Source organism: Bos javanicus, chromosome 26, assembly GCF_032452875.1.
Source record: "Bos javanicus breed banteng chromosome 26, ARS-OSU_banteng_1.0, whole genome shotgun sequence".
NCBI classification, from domain to species: domain Eukaryota; kingdom Metazoa; phylum Chordata; class Mammalia; order Artiodactyla; family Bovidae; genus Bos; species Bos javanicus.
In genome coordinates, this window is record NC_083893.1 from 23,014,576 (window position 1) to 23,040,788 (window position 26,213).

The following is a 26,213-nucleotide window of genomic DNA, read 5'->3' on the forward strand; positions in this document are numbered from 1 at the left end:
AGAGATAGGTAAGATCCTTTTCAGGTAATTACCTGAAATAAATGGGCTACTGTTTAGGACCCTGGAGGCTTTCTGCCATACATAGGAATCAAATCAATAACATAATAATACTCTTGTGTTGCAGCGAGATCTGATCAGTGGATCTAGGAGAAAGGATGGTCTGTTGTCCTTTCCTGGCACTGGGTTTACCAGGTGATGGCTGGGCACACTTAGTTCTCATCCAACATTAATCACTGGCCACTCTTGTTTGCTTGGAGGGTCAGCCATTCACTCATTACAGAGATAGTCACTGCTGGGATAGTTGTGGGCATGAGGTATGTAGTAATGAAAAGCATACTCCTGGTCTGGTCTTGTCTTCATGGAACCTCCAGTCTTTTGGCTGAAGCATCCTTGAGCAGGAAAAGTGTGGGAAGGTGGACTTGTTACAGCCTCAGAACCTTAGGTATCAAACAGAGCCTCCCTGCCTCCTTTTCTCGGAGAAGGCAATGGCACCACACTCCAGCACTCTTGCCTGGCAAATCCCATGGATAGAGGAGCCTGGTCGGCTGCAGTCCATGGGGTCGCTAGGAGTTGGACAGGACTGAGTGACTTCACTTTCACTTTTCACTCTCATGCATTGGAAAAGGAAAGGGCAACCCCCTCCAGTGTTCTTGCCTGGAGGATCCCAGGGACAGGGGAGCCTTGTGGGCTGCCGTCTATGGGATCGCACAGAGTCGGACACGACTGAAGCGACTTAGCAGCAGCAGCAGCCTCCTTTTCTGCAGTCTGTCCCTTGAGGCCTAGAGGGGGGCTGTTTGTGAGCAGGAGTCCTGAAGCTCAGAAATGAGGCCAGGCCTTTGTTCTTGGCTCGGCCAGTTGCTCATCTGTAAGTGAGAATGTGGATTCATAGCAGTTACTCAGAGAGATGTGGTTCACTAGACTCTAGGCCCTTAACTAGCAGGTTAGTATAAATTGGTGGCCTCTAAAGATCCTTTACCTTCCTACTCCCTCCCCCATTACTCAGGCTTCTTGAGACCCGTCATAGAACCAGCTTTGCTGCAATAAGGCCAATCAAGGAGATATTTTTGTTATTCCAGTGCTGACCTCCGTGTGATGCCTGGAGGTACTTGGAGGCTTGCCTCTGCTACCAGTTTCCCTGACTCTGATCTCCCCTTTCAGCATGAGGTGAGGAGCTCAGGACCCATGCCTGTGGAGGGGGCTAATGAAGGGTAACTAGCAGAGAATGGAGCCTGGCCCAGGCTCCCAGTCCCAGGGGGTCAAGCTGGCTGGCTGCACTCTCTGACTGTGATGGATTTGACTCCTAAATGCTTCTGAAAAGCTTGTTTGGTTTGAGGAAAAAACTTAGTGAAATCCGACAGACAACACCATGGCTTGTCCTAACCCCTTCTCCTTCCTGACCTAGCTTTTTCAGTATATCAGATTGCAGACATGCTGGATTCCTGCCCTCCTGGAGCCAGTCTGGCAATTTTTCATTCCTATAGCCATGGGTTTTGCACAGAGAAAAGGCCCAGAAGGAAGACAGTGGCTGAGCAGGGAGCCTTTGAGGTTGGAGCTTTACAGGAGCTTTGCTACTGTAGAGCCCTTAGTCCGATCCCAGCTCTGTGGTTGATGGCAATGTTCATACCATATCCCTCCCTGCCATCCAATGACCTCCTGTCTCAGTAATAGCCAAAGGCTATTGCCACCAAGATTCTTTAATCCACCTCATCCCCTGCTGTTCTCCTTCCTCATTCTGTTCTTGCAAAACCAGGCATTCTGCTGCCTCAGGGCCTTTGTACCTGCTCTCCCCATGTTTAGAAAGCTCTATTCTCAGATAGCTTCATGCCCTACTCCCTCATCTCCTTAGGTCTTTCCTCAAATATCACCTTTTAGTGAGGCCTTACCTGACCTCCTTACTTAGGATGGAAACCCTGAGCCCCCTCCATGAAACACTATCACCCTTTCCTGCTTAATTTTTTTAAAGCACTTATCACCATTTACCTTATTTTATTTAATTGGCTTGTTTGTTGTCTGTCTGCCCTTCTTCCCACTAGAATGTAAGCTCCCCTAGGGTAAGGATGTACATCTGCTTTATGCATTGATGTTTCCCCAGTATATCAACAAATATTTGTTGAGTGAATGAGTAAGTGAAAAATTTAAAAACCTTGCTTTGGGGTTTCTCTGGTATTGGGAAAGCATTCTCACAGCAGAGTCAAAGAATTCTTCTGGCCCAGCACCAAGTCTGAGCATTTAGCTCATGCAGGGAGATTTCTTCAGTTTGGACCTATGTACTCATAATGGGGTTGATGCTCCATGGGAATTTTCATAAGAGTCAAAAGCCTTTCTTTGGGAGGAGGTGTGTGATTTCAGTAGAAATGCTGGAACCTTGCTTTATTGGGGTGCGGGAGAACCTCTAACACCTGGCATGGTACTTGGTGTATAATAAGCCCATTATTGGCTTCCTGAAGTGTTTAGTGCACTTTATGTTTTAAATGCTGGGGATATCATAGGAGCAAGACAGGTAGGGTTTCTGTTCTCATGGATTTTACATTTTAATAGGAAAAAAAACCCGTTAAAAAGTTTTAGGTAATGCAAGTACTGTGTTGAAAATAAAGCAGAGATGATGTGCTGGAGATATCCAGGTAGAAATTGGGGTTGAGGTAGCTGGAGAGGTTACATTTAGCAGGTAATCAGTAATGGCTTCCTTGAAGACACAGCATTTGAACTGAGAGCTCAGAGACAAAGTAGCAACCAGGTTGCCACCCCCTGCAACTCTAGGGGCACCATTCATATTATTCTGTGCAATTTGTGCTCCCTGGAGTTGTATGATGCTCTGGTCACTCAATTATGTGAAGATTGTAGGCAGTGAAAATTGGCTATTTCAGAGGCCCTGTGTAGTAAGGACCTTGACATGTTCAGGGAACAAAAAGAAGGCCAGTATACTTGGGGCTTGGTAAGAAGAGCACAGTGGAGCCAGATGAGGTTGGAGAGTTTGAAGGCAATACAAAGAATGTGACATTCAACAGATTATCTATTATCTGTTGATGAGGGGAGCAAAGGGATGATGTGATGGGGCAGAGGTTTCAGGAAGCTTTTCCAGTAACGTAGGAAGTCAGCACTGGTGTGAAGTCAAGAGAACAGAGCTGAGTGATGGTTTTATTTCCCTAAAAAGGAAACATCTGCACATTGACTCCAAGGAAATGCCATTAAGATATTTGAGTCTGACTTTGGTAGTGACTGAGAGGAAAGCTCATTGCTTTTTAATACTGTCTTGTTTGTCATTGAATATCTCAGCCTGATTATTTCTTTGGACAGCAGTGGGAATATTACTACTGTTTAGCATTTGCTCAGCTGTGACACTTTGTGCCCACGTACAGAACACATAATAAGTACAGTCCTTGCTCTTGGGGAATGGAGTGCAAGAAGATTTGTTCCTTCCCATTACCCTCTTTCAGGTGTCTCGATCTGGGGTGTCTGACTTCCCAGAGTCCTGGAGGCAAGTGGGTGAATAGAAAGTCCTTGGGCAGAATGCCCTGGCTCTTTGGGTTTGCAAGAAGCCCCAGGCTGTACACCTGTGTGCAGACAGAGTCTTGCTTCCTAAATCCGACTGTGATCTTGCCACTGTCGGCCTAGCCTTTTTTTTTTTTTTCTTAATTAAAAAAAAAATCTTAGTATAGATGCTGCTTTAGCCCAAAGCCTAGAGTGGGGGCTGTCCTAGTGATGCCAAGTAACTCAAGCACCAAGCTCGTCTTTGGCCTAGAATTCCTATAGAACACTGAGTGGGCTTGGAATCCCTCTGGGGACTGACCTTTGAGTTCTTTGGTGGTGGCTGGGAGTAGAGGGGAGAAGGTATAGTTGATCTCCACTAGGGGAGGATGAACTCTCAGCTTTTGCCATCTTGCAGAGAAAGGGTCTGCTGCTCTTGGCTCGGTGCTTTTCTTAGATTCAGTTCTCAGGCTGGGAGGCTGATTGCTCACTGAAAGCCCGGGATAGAATTAAACCACCCTGAGCGTTGGGAGCCAGGTAGATTGTTTAGCTGGGTTCTCAGCTGAATCAGCCTGGGAGCTACTGTTTTTAAACCTGAGGAATGCTGTGGGAACATGCTAGTTGACTCCCAGCAAGGGATCCGAGGAAACATCTACTTGAGTGAGGCAAATGCATTCCATGAGTCTGGTTGGATGGCACGAAGCAGAAAGAGCATCTGCTACTCAGAGTTCAAGCTCAGAGGTGGCTGCCCTGCACCGTAACCTCATTAGAATCCCAGCTCAGCATAAGGTGCAGAGTCTCGACTGATACAGTTTTTTTTTCTTTCTTTTTTACTTTCTTTAAGATTGTGCAAAATTAACATGATATAGCTGGAAGTGTTTAGAAAAAACACAGCTATGTCAGAATATTACCATATAGACATTGGAAAAGAATTTTACAAAGTTTTATTACCTCATTTAGTCCTTGTGTAGTCACCAAACACGATTTCAAAATAGATCATGATGTATCAGTACTTGTGAACTGTTCAAAATGAAAACATAATCTTTGCAAATGTTTAGTTTGTAATTGTTCACTGAATTCTGTTGTAATGGCTGTCACTCAAAGCATGGAAGCAGCCAGGAAGACTCTTGGGCATGGTTTGAGGAATCCAAGGTCAGGAACTTGGGCAAAGTTGGAAGATCCAGCACCTCTTGAAAGATGGGGCTGGTTAAGCTTCAGAGTCTAGAAGGTAGGGAAGCTGGAAGCGTCTGCTGCTATTCTCAGGAAGAAGTGATAAACGGGACTGCTTCTGCGGAGCACCAAGTAAGGGAAGGTTGACTACTAGCTTCTCTGTATGGGTATTTGCTAGTGCTGGACACTGTGCCACCCACCAAAAGCCTCCCAGCTGCCCTATGAAGTCAATATTCTTATTCCAGTTTAACAGATGAGGAAACTCCAGGGCACGTGGAAATTAACTTGCCCAAGGGTCAGCTGGAAAGTGGTGGAGCTGGGCTTTGTGTCTTGTCTATGTCACTGGACTCTTCTCTAGCATCTTATTAGGACCATAAAGTGGGATGAATTTTTGCAGTTGCTGCCCCGAGTCCACCTTGGGACCTCCAAAGGGTTCAAGGAGCCCAAGACTGAGACTGTCTTGTGTTCCCCATCCTCACTTCCCAGCCTCCCTGCCCTGCTGGCAGGCTCACTCTGCCTAAGCCCTCAGCTCATAACCTTGGGCTGGCATTTGCCCCTTTATCCCTTGCCCAGTGTTCTAAATTCTGTAAAACTTTGCCTTTTTTCTCAAATTTAGTCTCATTAGTAAATATTTTAGTCTCACTGTGTTCCATTGTTCAGCAAGCCTTCACTGAGCACTTCTTTGTCAGTCACTGGTGGTGCAAAAAGGGGGCAACTCCAATCCTAATGGGAGAACTAGGAAGGCAGTTACTGTACAGCAAGGAGGGTCCTGTGGTGGAGGCTTGCAAGGAGTAAGGAAGAGTGGTAGGTGCCCTATATTGGTCTCAACAAGACAGAGTTTGGCACCTTCAAAGTAGGATGGCTGGGGAAGGGTTTGTTTGTAAAGAAGAGACTGCAGTCACACAAGGCTAGCCATTGGCTCAGCTGCTACTCTCCTAGTGCTGAAGGGGCCAGAGGAGGGAGTGAGATTTGAGAACCCAGAAGAAAAGAGTTGTGTAAAGTGTTGTTCTTCAGAGTGACCTTAAGCGGCAACCTTCAATTGAAGGGTCTCTCTCCTCCCTCTGATTTCCTGTTAGGGTTTCCACTGGCTGAACCCAATTGAACGCCAGAAGGTTCAGGAGCCCCACAGAGGTCAGCCTTAAAGGGCAGAGAGCAAGGTGGGTGTGTTGGTTTTCTACTGCTGCATAACAAATGACCACAAATTGAGTAGCTCAAAGCAGCACACATAATCTCACATCTCCTCTGGGTCAGGAGTCCAGGTGTGGCTTATCTGAGTGTTCTCTTTAGGGCCCACAAATCTGCTATCAGTGTCAGCTGGGCTGCATTCTCACCTGAGGCTCCACTGGGGAAAAGTGTCTAGGATCTAGTACTCACCAGCTGGGGCTTCCTGGGTGGCTCTGATGGTAAAGAATCCGCCTGCAATGTAGGAGACCCAGGTTTGATCCCTGGATCGGGAAGATCCCCTGGAGAAGGGAATGGCTACCCACTTCAGTATTCTTGCCTAGAGACTCTCATGGACAAAGGAGTCTGGTGGGCTACATTCCAGGGGTTGCCAAAAGTTGCACATGACTGAGCGACTAACACATACTTACTCAGCAGTTAGAGGCAGAAAACCCTTTGCCTCTCAAAACTCAGAGATTAGTCTTCCTGCTTTGAAGGAATCTCGTTTTTAATGACTGTGTAATGTCCCACCACACAGTGCACCAGAACTGGTAATACCCCTACTTGTAGAACGTTTAGATTGTTTCTAAATGTTTGCTGTTATAAATACCACTGAATATATTTACAGAAAAGGCTTTTTCCAAATACAGGAGTGAAGAGCTGCTGCCCCTCATATATATATAAAATAAGGCATTGACTCATGTAATTATGGAGGCTGGTAAGACCAAAATCTATAGCACCAGTGTCACTAGGTCCATTGTAATCAGTATGGAGTGAATAGAGTTTTAATTAATAGGTTATAACTTGTTAATACCATTTGTTTTGATGCTCAATTGTCCTCAGTTTGGCCAGTGGGAGCCCTTAAGTTTAGGTTCTCTTTACTGTTGACTTAAATGTTCCCATCATTCTTTAAGTACTTACTTACCTTCTGGTACAACAAAAAGTTCTAGGGTCATTTTGTGCTTTCCCAACTCAAATCAGCCATTTCTCCAGCAAGCTCTAGTCTTTTTTAATGGCAGATGGTATTTAGAAACCAAGATCTAAGTGCTGCGTGTTATCATTGCTTTTGAGGTGTTACTCAGTGGAGAGAGCTAGGAAATACATCTGTATCACACCCACACCTACATCTTTTATTCCACTATTAAATACCATACCAATACCTCCAATTCCAAAATGATACCTATGAGGCTCTTTCTATCCTTCTGTTTTTACATATTTTTAACTTTGATGTATGTTTACCAGTTTTTTATCATATCGTACAGTGAGAGTAACCTGGCTCTCATTATCCACAATACATTTACACAGAAAGTAGTTTCACAATTACCAACCCATAACACTGCATGCTAACCAGAGTTCAGTATTTGTTTACTGTTCTTTCTGTCTTTAGTCTGAGGACATATGATCAACAAACTGTGTACTTAAGGTACTTGGGTGACTTTTTCCTCCCTCTTCAGTGTGGTAATATTATTTCAAATACAGTTAAGTTCATTAATTTACATTTGTATTACATTTAACATTTTCCTCCATCCTTGTTTGAGTATGTGAAAGCATTATCATTGATCCAGAAATGATAACCATACAGAAATATATATTCAGAGAAATGTCACACTCATACTTCCCCTACCCTACAGTCCTTTCCACTTGATTCCTACCTACTGCCTGTAGGTAACCAATCTTATATCCTTCCTGTGTTGCTTTTTGCAGAAACGAGCAAATACAGGTACATTTTCCTGTATTCCTTTTCTCCTTCTCAAAAGGTGGCATGGTATAGTCCTCTTCTGCTGTTTTTACTTAACAATGTCCATTCAGTTTTTAGAGCTCTTCCTCACTCCTTCTTACAGCTGCATTGTACTCTTTGGACCACTCTCCTATGAACGGGCATTTAGTATTTTGGGATCATAAACTCTAAGAGTTTGATATGCTGAGTCAAAAAGTAAACAATATGTGGGAGTTCCCTGGTGATCTAGTGGTTAGGATTCTGGGCATTCATTGCCATTGCTCTGGTTCAATCCCTGGTCAGGGAACTGAGATTGGGCAAACTGCTGTGGTGAATCAAAAAAAAAAAAAGTAAACAATATGTGATTTTGTTAGGTGTTACTCACTTCCCCCCAAAAAACTTGTGCTAATTTGTATTGCCACCAGCAATATATGAAAATACCTCTTTCCTCACAGGCTCATCAATGGAATATAATGTCATACTTCAAAATTTTTGCCACTCTAAGTGATAATGGTATCGTTTTTTTAATTTGTATTTGAGTTGCATTTCTTTTACCATGAATGAGATGGACCATCTTGTTGTTTGCTTAAGAGGAATATATCTATAGCTCGGTTTGTGAATTTTTTTACCATTAGGTCTTTGGGGTTTCCACCCCCAACTCAGTTTTTAAAACTGCGATAAAATTCACTTACCGTACAGTTCACTCACTTAAAGTATACAGTTTAGTGGTTTTGAATATATTCATGAGTTATGTAACCATCACCATAAACTAATTTTAGAATTTTTTTTTAATCACCCTCAAAAGAAAGCCCACACCCATTAGCAGTGACTCTGTGTCTTTAGTCTTCCAGCCTGAGGCAATCACTGATTTGCTTTCTGTTCCTGTAGATTTGCCTATTCTTGATATTTTGCATAATATGAATATATATTATAAATTATTGTATCATATAAATGAATTCATACAACATATGGTCTTTCGTAACTTCCTTCTTTCACTTGGTGTAAGTGATACAGTGCTTACAGTGTTTCAGGCAGTTTTGAAATATTTTATCCTCCTAACAACTCTGAAATAGTTACCGTTATCCTCATTTCATAGATGAGGAAGCTGAGGCATGGAGAGATCAAATTTCTTGCCTGAAGTCACACCGCAGTGAAGAAAATGGGCTTTGGAGTCAGACCTCAAGTCTGAAGTCCATCACTTGCTTACTGTGTGACTTATAGAATATTACCTAAATTCTCTCAAGTGTCTTTTTCTCATATATTAGTTAAACGAGGATAACAATGGCTGAGTCACAGGGTTGTTGGGGAATTAAATAATACAGCATCAGGAAAGTGCTTAGTGCAAGGCCTCCAACTTAATAGGTATTCAGTTAATTGTAGTGGTTATTTGTAGATAGAGCCAGGTAAAGGCCTGGCTTATTTGGCATGGTTGGCTCTGACTCCCCTAGCGTAGAGGTGTATCTGAGATGCCAGCTTTCTTTTTTTAAAGATGTAATCCACATAGCATGAAATTCGCCCTTTTAGTATACAATTCAGTGCTTTTTAGTATATTCACAAGGTTGTACAATCATCACCATTATTTAATTCCAGAACATTCCCAGCACTCCAGAAAGAAACGCTATACCCATTAGCAGTCATTCCCCATTCTCTCCTTCCCCAGCCCCTGGCAACCACTAATTGTTCTGTCTCTGTGAATTTGTCTATTCTGGACATTTCATATAAATGGAATCATATGATATGTGGTCTTTTGTATCTGGCTTCATTCACTTGGCATAATGTTTCCAGGGTTTACTCATGTTGTAACAAATAATCAGTACAGCATTCCTTTTTATTGCCAAGTAATATTGCATTGTATGGATATTCTATGTTTTGTTTATCCATTTATATGTCGATGACATTTGGGTTGCTTCCACCTTTTGGTTGTTATGACTAATGCTACTGTGAACATTGGGCTTCCCTGGTGGCTCAGCTGGTAAAGAATCTGCCTGCAATCTGGGAGACCTGGGTTCGATCCCTGGGTTGGGAAGACCCCCTGGAGAAGGAAAGGCTACCCACTCCAGAATTCTGAAGAATTCCATGGACTGTTTAGTCAATGGGGTCGCAAAGAGTCGAACACGACTGAGCGACTTTCACTTCACTTCACTATGAACATTAGTGTACAAGTTTTTGTGTAAAAACTGTTTTCAGTTCTCTTGGGTATATACCTTGGAGAGGAACAATTGTATCATATGGTATATTTAAATTTTTGAAGAACTGCCACATTGTTTTTTCCAAAGCAACTCTGCTGTTTTGTGTTCCAATTTCTCCACATCTTTGTCAACACTTGTTACTGTTCATCTTTTATTTTGGGCATCCCAGAGAGTGTGAAACGGTATCTCATTGTAGTTTTGATTTGAATTTTCCTAGTAACTAATGGTGTTGAACACAAGATGTCAGCTTTTAGGTCAGCTTTTTCTGCCTGCCCACATCTTGTATTTATTCTTGGAAGTCTCTCCCAAGTTCCTGTTTGTCTTCTGCCTGGAATTCGCAGTCATTTTGGTCTCTCTGAGGCTGATTGGCACCTTCTTAGTCAGGTGCTTTGGGGGGGACCTTTGGGCAGGTTTCAGTGGTTGGGATTTGAGGCACATATTTTTCCTGTTGGCAGCTTCGATGTGACTCTTGAGGCTGGCACAGCCATTGCCTGGGCTCCCCAAACTGCTGAGACAAAGCCAGCCTCTCCCGAGGGTGCCTTAGTAGGCAGGATCAGATGTTCTTGAGCTGGAAGCAATCCTGGGAGGCCATCTCATCCAGCTTTCTACAACAAGACAGAGTCCTTCACCCCTCCCTACCAGACTGCGGAGGGGAGGACCTGTAATGCCTTCCTTTAAGAATCTCTGTAGGAAGAAACTCCACTGGGCGCCTTTGCCACCAGCCAGTGTTTTAGCAGCCTCTGTGTTAGTAAGATCCTTCGCTGTGACCCAGATCCCACCTTCTACATGTGCCAGTTTCCTCTCATGCGTTCCTTTCTGAAGAGGATGCGCAAGACAGCCGCTCTCTGCTTTGGCTGGAGAAGCCCTCACGTGAGGAAATGCAGACCAAGCCAGGCCCCTCCAGGGGACTTTAAAGACTGAATGACCTTGTCATTCGGCTATTGCCCGGGCAATCTGCTTTGAAGAAGAGGCCTTCTGACAGGCCCCAGGTTGTGTGTTTATCCCGAGGCTAGGCCATTCCAAACTCATGTTTCAGAGTTTAGAGGTTGCGTCCAGCTAGCCTGGTGGGTGGTAATCAAATGCAGGTGGAGACCATCTGGCCCGGACTGTCCCTCCCAGCCAGTCAAGTGAGGGCTGGCCTGCCCACCACAGAGCTGGCCCAGAAAGCAGCCTGTGTGGAGGCAGATGGTGTACACGTGCATTTATGTGCATACACACCCATGTGTGCATGTGCGTGTGTGTGTGCGTGCGTGTGCATGTCCCTCCTTAGAGAGGCGGCACTGCTTGGGTGGATGTGGCTCCTCTCTGTGCATCTGAGGGTTCTCCCCTTTGCACAGTCTGAGGAGCGTGTTTCTCTTAGTCTGTTTCTCAAGTTTTTGCGGTTAGAAATCATGTATTTTTCTTGGCCCAGGATGAAAGCCCGGGAGTAATGGTCTAATACATTTTACAAAGCAACCTCTAATTGGTGGCTGCTTAAAATCTTCCCTTTGCCCTAGTGACCCATCTCCCTTTGCAGGGTTTTGACTCCAAGTCAGTCTTTACCCCGAGTTTTCACACCCCCTCGCAAGCCTACAGCCTCAGCTTGCTTAACTCTTCCCTCAGCCTCTCTGCATAGAATTGCTCCCAGCCAGGACAATTCAGCAGGGAAAGAAAATAGCTTACACTGCATCCTGCCAAGCATCTTCTAGCCTGGTCTCCCAAATTCTAGATGTATACCCCCAAGTGGAATCTGCCTCCCCATTGATACTCAAAGAAAATGGTATCTAATTAAAGATCTAAATGTAAGACCAGAAACTATAAAACTCCTGGAGGAAAGCATAGACAAAACACTCTCTGACATAAATCACAGCAGGATCCTCTATGACCCACCTCCCAGAATAATGGAAATAAAAGCAAAAATAAACAAATGGGACCTAATTAAACTTAAAAGCTTTTGCACAATGAAGGAAACTATAAGCAAGGTAAAAGACAGCCTTCAGAATGGGAGAAAATAATAGCAAATGAAGCAACTTGACAAAGAATTAATCTCAAAAATATACAAGTAGCTCATGCAGCTTAATTCCAGAAAAATAAATGACCCAATCAAAAAATGGGCCAAAGAAATAAACAGACATTTCTCCGAAGAAGACATACAGATGGCTAACAAACACATGAAAAGATGCTCAACATCACTCATTATCAGAGAAATGCAAATCAAAACCACAATGAGGTGCCATCTCACGCCAGTCAGAATGGCTGCTATGAAAAAGTCTACAAACAATAAATGCTGGAGAGGATGTGGAGAAAAGGGAACCCTCTTACACTGTTGGTGGGAATGCAAACTAGTACAGTCACTATGGAGAATAGTGTGGAGATTCCTTAAAAAACTGGAAATAGAACTGCCTTATGACCCAGCAATCCCACTGCTGGGCATACACATTGAGGAAACTAGAATTGAAAGAGACACACGTACCCCAGTGTTCATCACAGCACTGTTTACAATAGCTAGGATATGGAAGCAACCTAGATGTCCATCGGCAGAAGAATGGATAAGAAAGCTGTGGTACATATACACAATGGAGTATTACTCAGCCATTAAAAAGAATAAATTTGAATCAGTTCTAATGAGGTGGATGAAACTGGAGCCTATTATACAGAGTGAAGTAAGTCAGAAAGAAAAACACCAATACAGTATGTTAACGCATATATATGGAATTTAGAAAGATGGTAACGATGACCCTATATCCGAGACAGCAAAAGAGACACAGATGTATAGAACAGTCTTTTGGACTCTATGGGAGAAGGTGCGGGTGGGATGATTTGAGAGAATAGCATTGAAACATGTATATTATCATATGTGAGAAAGATCGCCAGTCCAGGTTCGATGCATGAGACAGGGTGCCCAGGGCTGGTGCACTGGAATGACCCTGAGGGATGGGATAGGGAGGGAGGTAGGAGAGGGGGTTCAGGATGGGGAACACATGTACATCCATGGCTTATTCATGTCAATGTATGGCAAAAACCACTACAATATTGTAAAGTAATTAGCCTCCAATTAAAATAATTAATTAAAAAAAAGAAAATGGTATCTAAGTATTCTATGGTATTATAAGGCTTCCTTTTCAGTCCTTTAGACTCTAAAATTTAGAGAAACTTTAAGTTTAGAGAACTTAACTTATCAGAGGTGATCTCACTGCAGCAGATGCAGGTTGGCTGGACCCACCCATGTACACAAGCAGGGCTGGCCTTGGTGTCAGAGCTTCTGAGTCGCTGGAACCTCTTTATGTCCAGTCTCCTGGCCTGGCCCCTTGGAGGCGATGATGATGATGATGGAGGAACAATGTCACGTGGAATCCCAGGGTTGGGCACTGACCACCTCATTCTGGCCTTCAAGCATGCTCCTCTCTGACCACCTGTTCTAGTAGCTTGGCTCCAAGAAGGTGTTGGCTGTCATCTTATTTTATAGCTTGAATTTGTATGCTCAGGAGTTTACATGTGTATAATCATTGTGGCTCATGTTTGTACAGATATAATTACTGAAAATTATATCATGAACATATTTTAACTTTTAACCCTTTCCTGGCTGGCAGGCCTCCTATAGCTCTCAGCCACCCCTCCCTGGATGTTTCCCTCACCCCAGGAGGTGCCACCACCAACCAGCCTCCTTCTCTAATCTATGTCATTTCCCTCTCTGGCAGAAGCCCATGGACTCCTCTGGAGATTTGAGCTCCTGAGCGTTTCCAAGCAGGCACTGCTCACTTGCCTCATCTCCCTCTGATGTGTGTGACCATCATCACTCTGGGCCACTTGGGGCCAGGAAGGGAGGGCAAACTCGGCTCCCTCCAGGTGCCAGTGATTGGAGAGTGCACACGGGGTGCCAGCGTTCAGAAAGATCAGAGGCCCTCCCAGTATTTGGAGTCTACTTTGAGACCCGTCCTCAAATGCTGAGTTTGGAGGCCAGCCAGCTCAACCCAAGGATTGTCCCCTCGTGGGGCAAAGTGGAGGTGGGAGTGGAGAAAGGTCTCATCCTCCTAGGGCATACAGTAGGACGTATATTCTTAGCAAACCAAGTAGGTGCTTATTAATAGCTTGTAGGAATAAAGAATGTGAATAAGGACAATTTTCAGTATTGGAGCCTCAGTCATACAGAAAGGAATATTTCAGAGCCACAAAATTTGGAACTCGTAATTCAGAGTACCAGCAGGCGAATTCGATTGGCAGGCTGAGGTCATACACGTGTATGGAAGCGGGAGGGCAAGGCTAGAGTTCTGGTTCCTTACCCCCTTTCAGGGTCCTCCCTCCCCTCAAGGCTTATTCCCTGAGATTCTTCCAACTAGGGGGTTTGGATGCTGAGGCCACCAAGAAAGGAGAACTTTAATTAGGCAACAAAACAGTGTTTTCCCTAAGGTAGTTAAACTAAAAACATTTGCTTTTTATTCCTTCCAGATTCACAGGAACAGATGGACCTAGTGGTTTTGGCTTTGAGTTGACATTTCGTCTGAAGAGAGAAACAGGGGAGTCTGCGCCCCCAACATGGCCAGCAGAGCTAATGCAGGGCTTGGCCAGATATGTGTTCCAGTCAGGTAAGAGCCCCAGAAGCTGGCGGGTGTGGATGTCCTTTCACCATGAGCCTGCTAGGGTTGGGACCTACAGGTATATTTTGATTCCTGTGGAGGGAGCTTTCCTGGGAGTGCTGTGTACCCCATTTGCACCATGAAGGTGGTTTGTTTCCTGGCGTCTCCCAGGTGGAAAGCTGTCTGGGCCATGGGAAGGAAGGTTATGTCATATGACCTCCAGCAGTGGGAGTCGCTAACACCCAGAACCTTGGTCGCAGTCTGCTAGCCTTGCGTCTCATTCCCAGAGAGCCAAAGGCCAGCCCTGCGTGGAGCTGACCAGTGCTTTTCCTGTTTGCCCCCTTTCCCACACTTAGCACGGTCCTTCCTCCCTGGGGCCACACACACACATGTTAATCTTGGCTAAGGGTTAGCAGTAGAGCGTAGGCCAGAGAGAAAGAATGAATTGCCATGAGCTTGCTCCCTCACAATATGAATGAGAAGCTGGAATCAGGCAGGACCTTGACGGTCAGATATATTGTTTGATTCAGATGATTCAGGTGCCCTCTAGGGGATGGTCCAATGCCCCCGGTGCCCCTCTGGAGACCTAATATGGAACCGAGGGGGCTTTGTGCTAGGAGCCTTGGTCACATGCTCTTGACTTAGCTTGCCAATAGTCCTCCAGTGGGATGATATGTTGGAGTGGAAGTCAGTATTTTTTATGGATGGTTTCATATCATCTGAGTGTTTCTGAGTGGTTAATTAATTGCTCAGAAACTTTCCCATATGACTTCACATTTTGCTTCTTTGGTTTGGTAAGTAGCCTTGAAGTGAAAGCCAGCACGGTTTTATCCAACTCCTGCTCTTTGACCAGTAGAGCAGACCAACATCCAAGCCAGGATGTCTCAAAGTATGGTCCTTGCACCCATGCATCGGAATCATCTGAAGAGCTTGTTTCAAGCACACAGCCCTGGGCCCCAGAGATCTCTGACTCAGAATCTTAGGGGGATGATGTTCCCAAAAGTTCTGATAGAAGCTAGATTTGGAAAACCATAGGCTTGGTAGCTTCTCTAAGTATAGTCACTTTTTTCCCCCTAGCCTTGAGTAGGCTCTAAATTGGGGGTGCAGTTGACCATCTATGTTGAAGGCCTCTGCCCTCGTTCCAAACCCCTGGCTGTCAGTTGTTGGCTGGATGGCCATCATGTAATGGGACTGATCCTTAATTACCATCTACCATTGTGTGGCCTATGGGATAATTCCCCTTTGGAGGCTAGAGTGGGTCTTCTCTAAGCAAGAGTTCCCAAACCTGGCTGCTCCTGAGATTCTCTGGGATCTCAACATACTTGAGTCCCAAATGCCCCTCTGGGCTCTGATTCAGTTGGTCAGAGGTGCGACTGGAGCATCTGTTTCTTAAGCAGCTTCCTGGGGATTCTAATGCAGTAGTCTGGGATGTCATTTGGACTTTTTTTTTTTTTTTTGTCATTTGGACTTTAAAGGACTATTGACAGGAAGAAATGTCATTCACTGGGGCAGGGGAACCGGCTGTTGGAAGTGGACCCGTGTGGTTTGGTGCTGTCCTGGTGTCTTTTAACACTGTGCCAGGAGTCTACTGCCTGAACCCACGGTGTCCCCTTCTCTCCCTTCTTGGGATGCCTGAAACTGATGCTGATAGAGAACTGTCTTTGAGAAAATAGACATTTCTTCAGTCTCTCCCAACTGAGATATTTCAGCTCCTAGAAAATAGACATTTCCTGACATGGAATTTGATCCATTATGGGAAGGAGGGCTCTAAAGACTAGGCAGTCTCTTGCTTGTATAGACAGGTAGCTTCCTGCCCACTGCTTAAGCCAGTGCGTTTATACGTTTGTTTGCACTTAATGTACCTGCTCAGGTGGATCAAGATCAGAGAAATGTAAAACAGGTGTTATGAATCACTGTCAGGTGGAGTCAAGCAGATGAACTTCTGAAATAGTTCTGATGTTATAGTTCTGAAATAATAATGCAAGTGAGGGAGAAAATAGGATTTGATTTGCAAAGGTTCATTTCAACTGCAGAGTAACCATCACAGTGACTGTTTTGCAATACTAATGTAGTCATTGATTCAAGCTCATTTGTCAACAGATGCCAAAATCATTGGATTAAAAAAGATGGTTGGGGTACAAGATGTTCACAGGAACTCAAAGAATCCCTCCACAGATTACTTATTTGCTACAAAGAGGAAAATAATGCCTTTACAATGGTTTGAGTGGCCATCACCTTAACCAAATGACCACATGTAGTGATGCAAAATGGAACAAATGACTACCATGCACCTCCTTACATGATACACTGTGAAGTATGAAACATCACACAGGTAGCACTTTTCCAAAAAATATTTCACCTGAATTGAATCCTGGGTGTATAGTCAGGCAAGTCCAGATTGTAAGATATTTTATAAGACAACTGCCTGGACCCTTCAAAAATGTCAATGCTCTGAAAGGTAAAAGGTCTGGGACTCGCCTAGATCAAAGAAAACATGACGGTTTAAATGTACTTACAGTCCTCAAAAAGGTTATTTTTAGAGCAATTAGAAAAAATATAGACTGTATATTAGATAATAGTACTGTGCAACTGTGAAATTCCTTGGGTGTGATATGGTATTATGTTCTGGTATTATATTATGATAGTGTCCCTGTTCCTAGGAGATAGGAGCTGAATTATTTATGATCAAAATAACATGATGTCTGCAGCTTAACTTTTGAATGATTTGGCAAAACAAAGTGGGCTGGAGGAGAGACAGAAGAGAAAGCAGATGTGGCAAAATGTTAATAACCGGTGAATCTCGGTGAAGAATGTATGGAGGTGAAGGATATATTGTACTCTCCTTCTAACTTTCCTATGGGATTGAAAACTTTGAAAATAAAATGTTGTGGCTGTTTCTTGAGTGTGCGTTGACTGGTGTCGCTCCACAGCATGGTCTGACCCGACAGGCCCTTTCGTGGTGTCTGCAATGTGACAGCTGTGGTTGGTGTCTGCAGGTCACTTCAGGCATTTCACAGCAGCGACAGGATGACTTCACTCTCCAAAGTATAATACCTGATTTTCTGATTTTCATAATATGATGGTATTCTTGAATAATAGCTAAAACAAATCTACCTTAGATTTTTCTTGAAACATGGCAGGAAGTAGTAATTATCTAAATAATGGGGAAATGATGAAGAAAAGTATATGGCAACTGATGTAAGAGAGAAGACCACGGCCATGAGCTGAAATCGTTAAGAACAGAGCTAAAATTCATAGTGTGTTCCGTGTGCCAGGCACTATTGTAAGCGCTCAGTCAGTGTGCAGTAAAGCCCTGTGAGTTAGGCACTGTGTGATAGCAGCTTTTCAGCTGCAGAAAGCAAGACAACACAGAGAGGGGAAGTAGATTGTTCAGAATCACACACCTGGTAAGTCCGAGGGACAATCTGAACCCAGGTGTTGTAGTTCTTACCGCCACTCTATTCACCGTGATTGCTTAGTTGACGTTTGGGCTGCACATGTCTCAGGTCGGACAGTGAGATTTGAGAGTCGTCCACATAGATGATTGCACTTGTATGCGTAGTCTCTAAACTCCAGCATGCCTTGCTCGGGCATTCTAGAACATTTGGAAAATAGAGGAGGGCCAAAGCCGTTTGTAATGTTATCCAAGTACTCTTAAACACATACTTTCATCTTTTAACTTTTTATTCATGAAAATATGTGTATGAAAAGTGTAGCTTGCTGAGAGTTCATACCCCACGTAACCAGCACCCAAACCAAGAAACTTCCCTTGTGCCTCCTCTCAGTCATCTTTTCTTTTCCTTTTTCTTTCCTTCTTTCTTCCTTTCTTCCCTTCCCTCCCTCCCTATCTCCCTCCTTTCCATCCTTCCTGTTTTACTGCATAGTACAGGCTCTCAGCTCCACGTGCCTGAGCTTGTTGGTAAGTTAGGTAGGTAGCTATAGACGAGGTAGCCCCCATTTCTGCTTCTTTTCCTGGCACACTTTGCCACTGGCACATTTCGCCATCTGGCACATTACTACTAGATCAAGGGGGACAGCATAGTATGATGGTACAAGCATGGGCCCTGGGCCCATACTGCCTGCCTTTTATTTCAGCTCTGCCAGTTATTGCCTCCTGACCTTGTGCAACATAACCCATTTGCTCATCTATAAAGCAGAAATAATAATAGTAACTATGCATGAAGTTATTGAGATGATGAAATGAGTTAATACCCTCAAAGCACTTAGAATAGTGCTTCTTTCTCTCTCTCTCTCGCTCTCTCTCCCTCTCCCTCTCTCTCGCTATATATATATATATATATATATATATAAAACCTCCAATTATTATTATGCGGTCTTCAAAAACTTTATATGAATAAAGAAGGTGGGTACCTTGATCTTTTTTTTTTTTTTTTACACTGTTAATAAAGACCCCATTTTACAGGAAAACCCTGGTTGTCCCATTGCCTGTTTCTGTATCAGATGCCTGCCTTAGCTGATATGGTAACAGTTTTGGTGCCATTATCCTTCTCCCACACCGAAAATCAATAATAATGATACAAATAAAATCACCTCATTTTATATGTATCACATTGTAAAACGAAAAAGCAAATTCAGTTCAACTGTGGCTCCTTGATTTATGTAGTTGGCAGTGCCTGTAAAGTCTTAAGCAAATCAAATCCTATTCTAAATGCACTAGAGCCCATGTACTTTAGTAGAACCTTGTAAGTAAATCCTTCTTTATAAGGTGAAAAATCTTTTTATAGTTTTCTCGGAGCAGGGCACACTTTCCTGATGCTGCGGAGAACCTCCCTTGTTACGTGCAGGCATTGCTCTGCCCTGACTGGTTCCACTGTACAAGGATCACACATATGCTGTTACACAGAACATGTATTTTATGTCTGATGTGTACATAGATAGATCCACGCGTGTACCTAGCAGCATAGTTCTGTGTGATGGTCTTGCCTCACTTGGCTGTCCACCTTAAACTCAGTGACTTACATGAAGCACCCTGCCTATTTGCATGTGAGAACATGTTGAGCAGTATCTAGTAAGTGGAGTGCTTAGACCTGCTTTTCCAGGTCTGAACAGCATCCACAGCATTGCCATCCAGACTTAGAAACAGCATTAGGGCGGTGGGGAGGGCAAAGGAAAGAGACAAGACTCTAGGGGGTGTGATGGGGGGTGGTGGTGCTCTCACCCTGTCGTGGGGCTGCATGGGGCAGTCTCTGAAGCTTGCTCTGAAGAATGACTTAGATGGGTTCCATAACTTAGCCCCGACCTGCTAGAGGGCAGTCATCTTCTGGTTGATTTGCTCAGAGATGGGAAGCTGAGCTGTAGAGAAAAGGAAGTAGAAATGTGAGCAGCCTGGGAAAGATAAGTATCCAGAGAAGGTGAAGAAGTCAAGGTGTGGGGGTGGGGCAGGTCAGTGTTTATTTTAGTCTGGATGGTTCTAGTCATAAACAGATGACAGAAGCCCAACACTAACTACCTGAAATAAGAACAGACCTCATCGGCTCAGGTTACTGGGATGTCCAGGGCTTCAAGCACGGATTTACCTATATGTTCAAAAAGTGTCCTCAGGGCTCCTACTTGTGTGTTGGTTTTGTACTGTAGACTGACTCTGCCCACGTGCCAGGAAAGATGAGCACCACCAACCAGAGTATCCCGTTCTCCCAGTTTGTACCCGGCAGGCAGAAGGCTTTTTTCTTCCAACATCTCTCCATCAGTCCTGGGGAAGGACTCAGATTAGTTCTGTCTAGGTAAATGGGTTCCCCCAGTTAAGGGTGGTCCAGATGGGAGCACCAAGATTTATGTTTAAAGTCTTCCCTGCTCCTCACTTCCAACTATGTGGAGTGGGAGAGAAGTCCTCTAGAGCACAGGGCAGAAAGCACTGGAGAAAACATGCAGGTCTAGCCCTTGGCTGGCAAAGTTAGCTGTTCTCACAGGGCTTTAGGGGCATCTAGGACCTCAGACCTGGTGTGCAGTTAATGGAAGTTAGGTCATTAGAGGATGCAGGTGGAGCGGGCACCTTTTGTTCTTGTATCTGTTGGGATGGTTTTGACTACAAGTAATCGAACACCATGACTAAAATGGCCTAACAATAGTGCTGTTATCTTACATAGTAAGTCATCTGGAGGTGGGGAGTTCCAGGGTTGGTTATTATCTGTTCAGCAATGCTGTTAAGGACCTGAGTTCTTTCTAACTTCCTGCTCTGTCTTCTTCAGTGCTTTGGATTGTCTTTTTAAACTGCAGTTCCCTGATGTTCTAGAGAGAGCTGCTGGAATCCCTACCATCCTGAAATCACACTTGACAGAGTCTACCAGCAGCAAAAAAGACACTTCTGTCCTGTGTCTCTTTTCAAGACCAATCAAAACCTTCACAGAACTGCCCTCATTGCATCTCATTGGCTAGAGTGAGTGAAAGTCGCTCAGTCATGTCCGACTCTTTGCAGCCCCTATACAGTCCATGGAGTTCTCTAGGCCACAATACTGGAGTGGGTAGCCTTTCCCTTCTCCAGGGGATCTTCCCAACCCAGGGATCAAACCCAGGTCTCCTGCATTGCAGGTGGATTCTTTACCAGCTGAGCCACAAGGGAAGCCCAAGAATAGTGGAGTGGGTAGCCTATCCCTTCTCCAGCAGATCTTCCCGACCCAGGAATTGAACCTTGGTCTCCTGCATTGCAGGCGAATTCTTTACCAACTGAGCTATCAGGCAAGCCCCTCATTGGCTAGAGTTGTCAGGAAAGTGAGACAACCCTGTTGACTTACTGATCAATATCCACCTTCTAGGGCTGGGCCAGGGAATGCACCCTGGTTCCCTGAAAGTCATAGCCAAGGAAAGGCAGAGGAGGAAAATTGGGGTTCTCTTAGTAAGAAGATGAGTGGCCAGCAGATGGGCAAAAGAGTTTTCTGTCCCCTTACCCAAGTGGTACCTGGGGTCAGAGGATCCTTGTATATTGATCAGGATGCCAGGCCAGTATTAAAGTGTCATGTGGAAAGAGAATGTGACCGGGTAGCTGCTGTTGTTTCACCTGCTACACAGATTTAGAACAAAATCCAGTCACCATCATGAACCAGAAAGTTCTGCAGTAACTTTACCAGTAGACACTTCAACTTCTTTCCCTCTTACTTTACAGCCAGTTCCTCTTACTTCCCCATTCCCTTTTATTTTTGTGATCAGTTCATTCTTTCTTCTCAGATTGCCAGTGATTGCTCCCCTGCCCCCCCCCACCACCCTCTGGGTTTCATTAGAAAGAAACCATTCCCCAACTCAGCAGGGCTTGATTTCTGAACTGCGCTTTAGAATTCTGCTGGAAAGGCTGTCTGTTCTCAGTTCTGCCATTGGTAGACTTTAACCACAAATTCCAAGGCAATTTCACTTGAGTTTTAGGAGAAACGTGGCCCTCCAACCTTGTAACTGACACTGGAAATTCAAGTGCCTTTGCTTGCTGCTGTTTAATGGCAACCTCATGACATGGGCTAAGTCGGCTCACTTTGTGATTCAGGCCCAAGCAGGGAGATGGGGGTGGGGGTGGGTGGCATCGACTAAGCATCCTGAGTTCTGTGGTATGGACAGACTAATGCCAACAAGAGATTTTTTTTTACTTTACATTTTTTCCTTTTCCCATTTATTAAAGAAATACTTGCTCATTATAAACCTGAAACATAGAATTATGTGACAGAGTGAAGTCCTTTGTAATTCATTCCTGCACTGAGAAAACGTTGGTGTTCTATTTTTTAATTTTCCTTTTTTCTGTGATAATTTCTTTTTTTAAAAAATTTTTGAATTGGAGGAAAATTGCTTTACAATGTTGTGTTGGTATATGTCATACAACAATGCAGATCAGCTGTAATTATATTAATACATATATCACCTCTGATTTTCTTTTCAATGCATGTATCTGGAAAGAATTGTCATTATGTTATAAAAATAGACCATGTTTTTCATAATGTTTTTCAACTTGCTTTTTTTTTTAACTTCATATCTTTTGGATATCTTTCCATGTCAGTATATTTTTTCTAACTGTATACTTTTTTAAATTACCTAGATACACTGTACTTTAACCATTTTCCTAGTGTTGAGCATTTGGGTGATTTCTAGTTTTTCCCTACCACAAACTTGCAGTGTGCATCCTTGTCTATTTGTGTCTTTGTACTCTTGCCTAAGTATTTCTGTGGGATAAATTCCTAGAAGTTGGATTGCTAGGTTAAGGGAAATGAACATTTTATATGGTAACCGCCATTGCAGATGAATGATTATATTATTTAAGAATACTCCTGTGATCATCCATAAATGTTGTAATTGTTTTCAACAAACAACAGAATGATTGTTACATCAAATTACTTTCATAGCAACATAGTACTCTTCTGAGTCCTTGAGAATGGTCCCCTTCCTTAGGTTACTTGGCCTGAGGAGGCTTGTTAATACATGTTGAACGGCATGCGTTTGGGGTTAGGAAACGTGCAGGCTCTTATGTGGTTCTTAAACAGTTTAGATTTAGCCCGGGAACCCATCCATCATGCTTCCTGTCTCTGAAGCTGGAAGTGGTGAGGGACACAGCCTGCTGCCTGAAGTCAGAGACTTTTCCAGGTATTGACAGTGGGTCAAGTTTTATTAAAGAATCCCAGTGAATTATGGAATTTTCTCAAGTTTTGCTTCCTCCTACCTTTCCTAAAGTTAAAAATACTCATGCAGTTACAGTCTTTTCCTGTTGGGATCTTTTTTTCCCCCTCTAATAGTTAAAAGTAAGTAAATAAAATAATAACTGTTGAGCACCAAGCTATCCTAGGCACTTGCATTCTCTTACTTAAGCTCTGCAGTAGGTGGCTTGATGAGGAAGATGCTGATATTGCCACTTTTCACATAAGGAAATGGGCTCAGAAGGGAGGTGGGCCTTGGAGAATTTCCCACAGCTTGTGAGTGGCAGGGGCTAGTCTCCAGGGCCACCCTTACCAGCACTGGTTTGCATACTCTGGCCTTTGAGCCTCCAAGGATCCATTTTAAATGACTAGAGGCCTTGGGAGAAAGGAGCACTTTTTCTTTGGTTGTGTTTTTTATTGAAGTACCTGTTCCATGCCAAGGATGCTGTCAGATGCTGGGTAAGCCACGTGGAACAGACAGATAGGATCCCTTCCCTGAGGCAGTGGAGAGAGACACCGAAAACACAGGCCAGTAAATACTGGATTCCGTAAGATGGCAGAACAGAAAAGCTCAGGTGCCCCAGGAGAATAAGGTGGCGGGCTCCCTTCAGGTTGTGGAGTCAGGCAAGGACAGGACTGAAGGCAAAGAATGAGGATAAGAAGTTTTTTGGCAGAGGGACCTGCATGTGTAGGCCCTGGAGGAGAGAGAGAGGTTGAAGAATATGAGGAACTGAAGGGAGGGAGAGGAAGGGGCTCAGGGAAAGCTGGAGGCTTGGCAGGCTTGGAAAAGTGCTGGGTTTTGTACTTGCACTTGGACTCAAAGTCACGATCAAGAGTCTGGCTTTGATTCTAAGGGCAGTGGAGAGCTACAAAAGCATTTCGAGGAAGAAGGGGAAATGACCGGTTTGGGGAGTGAAAACAGTTTTTAAAAAAGGAATTAAGATGCGTTTGAAACTGAGGTGTTCTGAGGTGTCCTGCCTGCATTATTAGAATGGCTCTTCCCTAGGAGGTGCTGGGGCCACTGCAGTCCTTGGAGCACAGCATCAGAGTCATGGCTGCTTCTCAGACCAGCCTTTCTAACCCTTGGGACCTTCCTGCAGTCCAATCCTGCCGCCAGTCAGCCTCTGCTAAGGCTCTTCAGCCTTGGGAGGGGAACCCCTCCTCTCTCTGGGGATTGTCAGCAGCCTCGGCATCCTGTGCCCGGTAGCACACCACAGGGCTTTCTTTCCAGATCCGAGAAGTGGACCGGGTTTTGCTTCCTCATCCCTGCTCTGCAGTTGAGTGAAAGAAGTCAGGAAGATTGAGTGAGGCAGTTAGAGCATGTCCCCAGGTGTGAGATGTTGCTAGGCTGCAGTTCAGTTTCTCATCAGCCGCTTACCTGGCTGGCTTCTCTCTAAATATCCCAAGTGTATTCGATCTTAATATCTTTGCCTCAAGTAAAGTTTTCTGAAAGGAGATGTTCCATCATTACCAATGAGAGCTGTCGAGTTCTCGCGTTTCCTGGTTCCATTGCCCTAGTAAGTTAACTGAAGCCAAATGGAGCTGCCTGGTTATATTAATATCATTTTTCTTCCTCATACTCTTTTTGATTTTCCTGACGATTTCTTTTCCTCAGCCTGATTTATCCTCTTTTCTGGTTGCTATGGATCTGTAAAATATTTTCCCTTTCATCTGTTAGTAATACTGATCAACTATAAGGCAAAACAATTCCTGGTTTCTCTGCACTTTTCCAAGATCTTAAGATTGGTGATTGAAAGATTGTGTTTCTACTCCACTGAAATAAAACAGTCAACTCCTCAGAAATGATCTTATGGCCTAAAATTTAAGTGGTTTGCATGTAAATTGTAATTTATTCAGTATTTAAATTTAAGTGTTTTTAGGGGAGACTTAAATCCTAGAAACAAAAGTTGGCAACATATGGCCTTTACGTGGAATCCTGATGGACATCTGACTTTGTACATAAAATGTAACTGGAACACAGACATGCCTATTACGTATTATCTACGGCTTCTTTTGTGCTGCAGCAGAACTGAGTAGCTGTGACAGGGACTATATGGCCCTCAAAGCCTAAAATATTTGATATCTGGCCTTTCACTGAAAAAGTCTGCCAACCTCTGTCTGAGAGTGTTTTCCACTGCTGAATAACCACCCAAGCCGAGTGGTGGCCATCCTTCCATCTCTGTGATAGATTCAGAGGTCCTGGGAAACACCTCGCCTTAGCTGGGCCTGTGCCTCTGCCCAACACAGAGGGATCACAGTACCAAGACGTTTGTTGGGGGAGGAGGAATTTGACGCAAACTCCTTTCTCTTCTGTGGGTCGTATCTTACTCGGAGAACTGCGTGAAATGAGCTTCTTTTCAGAAAGGAATTCTTTGATACAAGCATTAAGCTAGGCTATTCACCCTGAGATTAGTGCTCTCTTCTGTGGCCCCCCATGGAGTCTTAATTGGTTGGCTCTTCCAGCAGAATGTGGCTCCTTTGTCTCTAGCACCTGCATTTCAGGAGTGCTCCCTGAAGGGGGCAGTGAAGGCCTCTGGCAAGTAGAACAGAGCAGCTGGTACATTCGGAGCAGACCCAACACCTTGACAGTAGATAGAGCCCTTTGCTAACTTGAAATGGCTCATCACTGAGTGTTCAGTGAAAGGAGGAGAGCACGGGTAGGGGCAGGAGCGCAAGAAGCAGGCTGCCGGTTTGGCGATGTGGGACCTGTGACACCTGGGGTCAAAACTGAACATCGCCGAGACTTGGTCACTTAATCTGTGAAATGGGGTAATCAGGATATCTATAATATGGGCTTCCGTGGTAGCTCAGTTGGTAAAGAATCCGCCTGCAACACAGGAGACCCTGGTTCGATTCCTGCATTGGGAATATCTGCTGGAGAAGAGATAGGCTACCTACTCCAGTATTCTTGGGCTTCTGCAGTGGCTTAGCTGGTAAAGAATCCGTCTGCAATGTGGGACACCTGGGTTCTATCCCTGGGTTGGGAAGATCCCTTGGAGAAGGGAAACGCTAGCCTCTCCGGTATTCTGGCCTGGACAATTCCATGGACTGTATAGTCCATGGGGTTGCAAAGAGTCAGACACCTGAGCGACTGTCACTTTATAGTATAGTCAGTGTCCCTAGTACAGCACATGGAAGCAATTGATATTATTTATGTGGTCATTTAAGAACCATGTTGAAAAAAATAAAGCATATTGTTGGGGGGAAAGGTAATAAGCTTAAAAGAACAAAAATGGTGCACCTTACAACTCTACAGAGTTGGGTCCTAATCTTATGAATATATACACATCTACAAAAATGCCTGGAAGAGATGCATGAAGATACTCACAGAGGCCGT

The 26,213-nt window shown here is 44.2% G+C and overlaps 1 protein-coding gene across 9 annotated transcripts in view; it reads left to right on the forward strand.

Annotated features, from left to right (window-relative positions):
• Positions 1-26,213, forward strand: part of SUFU (SUFU negative regulator of hedgehog signaling) — a 105,773-nt gene that overhangs the window by 18,568 nt on the left and 60,992 nt on the right. For all 9 annotated transcript variants that reach the window (XR_009733796.1, XR_009733797.1, XM_061403288.1 and 6 more), the window contains exon 3: positions 14,128-14,264. Coding sequence is in view for 7 of the 9 variants with exons in the window: in XM_061403288.1 (XP_061259272.1) it covers positions 14,128-14,264 (137 nt within the window). In the remaining 2 variants the exon portion in view is untranslated. The remainder of the gene's footprint in view (positions 1-14,127; positions 14,265-26,213) is intronic.